General features: G+C 30.9%; 1 protein-coding gene across 1 annotated transcript in view; it reads left to right on the plus strand.

Moving 5' to 3' along the window:
• LOC106473432 (calsyntenin-1-like) overlaps nt 1-5773 on the plus strand; it is a gene marked incomplete at its 5' end in the record, with an annotated part of 30707 nt that overhangs the window by 18954 nt on the left and 5980 nt on the right. The window contains 2 exons of the mRNA XM_013934112.2: nt 2175-2320; nt 3147-3315. Of these exons, the coding sequence (XP_013789566.2) occupies nt 2175-2320; nt 3147-3315 (315 nt within the window). The remainder of the gene's footprint in view (nt 1-2174; nt 2321-3146; nt 3316-5773) is intronic.

The following is a 5773-nucleotide window of genomic DNA, read 5'->3' on the forward strand; positions in this document are numbered from 1 at the left end:
GGTACCCAGTACTAACTTTCTAATCTACCTTTTGTTAAGCACAGCTACCCAGTACTAACTTTCTAATCTACCTTGTACTAGGAATAGCTACCTAGTTCTAATGTTCTAATTTACTTTTTTCCAGGCACTTTTTCCAAAGCTTTCAGAAAGCCATGCTATGACTCTGCATGAACACCTCCATCCAGGGGATCAGTAACATTATTAAAAAGTTACCAGCAAACTGGTTATGAAAGACTTTAAAACCATGCCGATTATTTTGATAGTCAAACTAAAGTCTGTAGTTTCCATGAACTTCTTATGATTTATTACAAGTGGAAACATTTACAATCTTCCTACTATTTTGTGTCTTCCAATTTTCCAAATAATTTAGAAAAGTTACAGTCAGTGCCTCCATTTTTTTCTTTCTCTTTTTTATAATTGTTTTCCTTTGATAATTTTTTTCTGATTCAGAGGCTTTACTGTTTAGAAGTATTTCTTTTTTTTTTTTAGAATACTGTCAACTACAAAAGTATTTCACCAAATTTGATCCTTGCTATAATTAATCTCTGAGGGAAGTAGTATTCTCCTTTATCATTAAAGTAACTTACAAAAGTATACATATATATATATATATATACTAGTTGACAGAAGGAAAATATTTTATTTACTGTTTTTTGTTTTCTTTTTAAAGTTGCTCATGTAGGTTATTGTTTGCCAGAGATACGGGATTCTATTTAAATATAAAACAGTACCTTTACATCTAAGTATGGGGTGCAAGTTAGCCCCCATGGTACAGCTCTGGATTTTGAAGTTGTTAAACTGAGTTCTACGCTATGCCATTTCACAAAATATTCCCCACATTTTAAGCTGTAGTTGTATTATAAGAGTGACATAGGAGATGATGACTGGCTGCCTTCCCTCTGGTCAGTAAGGATGATGAAGTTAACTTTAATAGCTTTACCATACATACAATATACAGATTCATACAAATGTAAAGTGTGAGCCAAAAGAAAATATGGATTAACATTCTAAAGAGTTTCTACATTGGTATTTATGTATATATGCGTGTTTGTGGTGTTTGCGATGGGTAGTAGTGATCTTGATTGTGGGAAACCAGTAAGTTTCTCTCTGTAGATAAATGAACTGTTTGTAGCCAGGGTTGTAGTAAGAGTCAAGAAGCATACAAAGAAACAGCTAGAAAGCTTTAGTTATAACTGCTTAAACTTCATCCAAGAAAAAGAGTTAAAGCTGAGTTTAGTCTTTACTTGTATATTTAGTTATCACAGTTTTATAGTATATTAATTTAAAGTTAATTCTTGGTTTGTTTTTGAATTTTGCACAAAGCTACACGAGGGCTATCTGCGTTAGCCGTCCCTAATTTAGCAGTGTAAAACTAGAGGGAAGGCAGCTAGTCATCACCACTCACTGCCAACTCTTGGGCTACTCTTTTACCAACGAATAATGGGATTGACCGTCACATTATAATGTCCCCACGGCTGAAAGGGTGAGCATGTTTGGTGGGATGGGGAATCGAACCCGCAACCCTCAGATTGCAAGTCGAACGTCTTATCCACCTGGCCATGCCGGGCCAGTTAATTCTTGGAGTGGCTCAGTTGAAACTTTGTTGGTTTATAACAATAAAACCAGATTTTGATACCCACGATGGACACAGCACAGATAGCCCATTGTGTAGCTTTGTACTTAACAACAAACAGACAAATACTTCTTGTGACCTACATTAAAAGATTTGGTTACACTTAAAACTAGAGATAAGTGTAGCATGGCTTCCATATAAAACATTCTTTTGGTTCTTCACCTTTCATGAGCATCATTGTTATAAAACAATTGACAATTCTTATTGTTTAGTGTGAAAAGTTTACTTAATGCTTTGTCCTATCGTGAGTGAAGGTTTATTTCTATTGTTTGACATTTGATAACTGCTAACAATAAATTAGTTGTTAAACCTAAGTTGTGTACAGTATATATGTGTGTGTGTGTATTTATGTATATATATATAATTGCTCTGCTGGTTTATTTGAATCCTGTCATTTCAAAGTCATTTAGGAGGACAGTACATTTTAATTATTTTGTTTATAAAACTAATTGATAAAAGAATGTTTTTTGTTTGTTTTTTTCACAGAAGTTCTTTATAGATACATGTAAATGTCAAATATTTCTTTCCATTTCTGCTTCAGGGACACACTCTAGTCATAACTATGAAATGCTTCTGAGAGAAATAGTGTATTACAATCATAAACCAGCTTACTACCTCAATCGTGCCTTCAAACTGGTCTGCTCAGGGCTGAATGGTCGATTCATTAGCAACGAATACATCCAAACAGTAAGAAAAACTGCAGTTCACAAAGCTAATTAATTTATAAAATTATTTCAAAAACTTTAGACGATGTGTATTTTTTATGAATTCCATACAAAAATAGTCTTTTGTAAAAGTTATTTTCAGCTTTTTTTTACAGTGAGCTTTACTATGAACTGTTATTAATTGTTTTCTCTTGAAAAAAGAATAGTTACAGGTGATTGAGGTGTTTAAGATTGTTAAGAGAATTGAATGGTGTTGATGCCATTTTTTGTAAGTAACAGTGAGAATGGTTGGACTAGGGGACACAAATATAAATTTTGACAGGGTAGGAGTCACCTTCAGCTTAGACTACTTTATTTTTTTTTAACAGAGTGATTGGCTTTTAGAATGGGTTGCCTTCAGGTGTGGTGGAAGGAGGTTTAAGAGAAAGCTTGATACATATTTGGATAATAAGGGCTGGCTCTGAATGTTTTATTTGTATTTTAAAGTTTAGTTTAGTGCATGGGATGGCCTAGATGGACCAAGAGGTTTTTTGTTGTCCTTAGATTATATATGTAAGTAATATATACAATCAGTTTAATTATTAAAACATAGGCTTAACTAAGAGGCAGAAACAAAACGTTTTTATTAATTTTAGACATTTATTCAGTTCTTGTCTTAAGTAATTTCTTTATAGTTGTAAATATCCACAAGGAAGTTTTGGTAGGTAAATAGTTGTTAATGCCAATAGGATATTTTGTTTAGATAATAAACTAACAGATAGATTTAATAAGTAAACACATTTTTAATTTATGGTAAAGTATTTCTATATTGTGATATTGACAACTACTTTTTAATAACACTGGTGCAGCTCACAGTAATTCATCCTCGTGTGGAGCCCAGTCATGAGGTAGTGAACCATATGGATCCAGCTGCTTTTGCTCATGCTCAGATCCATGACCACCAAGTAGAGCTGCAAGCAGCATATGTCACAAGTAAATTATTAGAAAACAGTGAAGCTGTTGCTAGAACTTCAGCTAGTAAGTAGCATTTCTAATCACATTTTGCATGTAGTAAATCAGTTTTATGAACAGTGCAAAATACCCACCCATTGTTTGTCTAATCACCATACTATAAAACAAACCATTGCTTATGTGGCCCCATATCTTCTAGTAATTAAGGTATCTAATCCATAATCCAGCAATTAACTATTAATATACTGCAATATACATATTTTAATAGTTTTTTAACCAAATGCAAATAATCAGATTGTTGCTTATGTCATCATTGTCTAATAACTCATTCTTGTGGTCTTGTCATCATTGTCTAATAACTCATTCTTGTGGTCTTGTCATCGTTGTCTAATAACTCATTCTTGTGGTCTTGTCATCGTTGTCTAATAACTCATTCTTGTGGTCTTGTCATCGTTGTCTAATAACTCATTCTTGTGGTCTTGTCATCCTTGTCTAATAACTCATTCTTACAACGATGACAAGACCACCTAATAGCTCATTCTTGTGGTCTTGTCATCGTTGTCTAATAGCTCATTCTTGTGGTCTTGTCATCATTGTCTAATAGCTCATTCTTTTGGTCTTGTCATCATTGTCTAATAGCTCATTCTTTTGGTCTTGTCATCGTTGTCTAATAACTCATTCTTGTGGTCTTGTCATCGTTGTCTAATAACTCATTCTTGTGGTCTTGTCATCGTTGTCTAATAACTCATTCTTGTGGTCTTGTCATCGTTGTCTAATAACTCATTCTTGTGGCCTTGTAGATTATCATAAAATGACTAAAGTAGACAAAGAGGTTGGAAGTATTCATTAACTTAGTGATTAAGATGATTTAGCTCTTTCTGATTACATTGTGTGATGTACTTTTAATTAGTATTAACTTCTCATCAGAACAAGTTATGTACTTAGAGAGAAACTAAAACTCAACCTGGAAACCAGCATGGCTAAATAAATATACTTATATTATGTTTCTACTTATAAAGATTAGGATGCATTATTTCATCAGTTGGGTAATGTTAATGATATTTTCAGCCGGAATCCTAGTAATATTTCATGAGGTTCGGCCAGCTTAGGAGATTTAGGATAGTCCTAAATACGTATATTAAGCTAATAAAGCAAAACAATGTTTATAATAAAAGTATAATAATATACAATAACTCAAAATAAAAAGTAAATACATTCAATATACTAAAAAGTATAACCAATATTGTTAATAAAAATAACCATAAATGAATAATATAGTATACTGTACTTACTGAATACATAAACACTATCTGTTGGCTTGAATTACTGTCATAAATTTGTTTGGAAAAAGTAACCTTAGTATAGGGTGCCTGTTTTTTCTCCAATGCTCCCCAGTACATCTTTTGAACAAAGAAAACTCATTAAGCCACCCCTTCTGTCTAGCGCCAGAGGCAAGTGACATCTGTGACAATTTATGAGACACCTCTTATTGTTTAAAATCATACCAGTAATTTTCCAATAGTACAATCAAAAACTAATGTTTATATAGATATATAAGATAAAGAATAATAAAAATACAAAATTACACCTGAAATTATACACGAAAGTGTAACAATATCGAATGTAATACAAAGAAAACAAGATACTAAACATAATATGTGATATGTCTAAACCATTAATACTTATCTTAACTATCCCCTGTAACAACATAAGCCTCTAGAAAGTAGAAACTTCAATAAAAGTAACAATACTTAGAAAGAAAAACAGTAGCAGTTGTTAATGTAACTAAGAAAGTGATAATCATAATAATGTCATACTATATATGGAACTGTTACATAGCTAATATTAACTAAATATAATAATAATAACTAAACTAATGACAATGTCATACTGTATATGGAACTGTTACATAGCTAATATTAACTAAATATATTAATAATAATTAAACTAACAACAATGTCATACTGTATATGGAACTGTTACATAGCTAATATTAACTATATATAATAATAATAATTAAACTAACAACAATGTCATACTGTATATGGAACTGTTACATAGCTAATATTAACTAAATATAATAATAATAATTAAACTAACAACAATGTCATACTGTATATGGAACTGTTACATAGCTAATATTAACTATATATAATAATAATAACTAAACTAAGAACAATGTCATACTGTATATGGAACTGTTACATAGCTAATATTAACTATATATAATAACAATAACTAAACTAAGAACAATGTCATACTGTATATGGAACTGTTACATAGCTAATATTAACTAAATATAATAATAATAATTAAACTAACAACAATGTCATACTATATATTGAACTGTTACATAGCTAATATTAACTATATATAATAATAATAATTAAACTAACAACAATGTCATACTGTATATGGAACTGTTACATAGCTAATATTAACTATATATAATAATAATAATTAAACTAACAACAATGTCATACTGTATATGGAACTGTTACATAGCTAATATTAACTATATATA

Source organism: Limulus polyphemus, unplaced genomic scaffold (genome assembly GCF_000517525.1).
Source record: "Limulus polyphemus unplaced genomic scaffold, Limulus_polyphemus-2.1.2 Scaffold6169, whole genome shotgun sequence".
Taxonomy (NCBI): domain Eukaryota; kingdom Metazoa; phylum Arthropoda; class Merostomata; order Xiphosura; family Limulidae; genus Limulus; species Limulus polyphemus.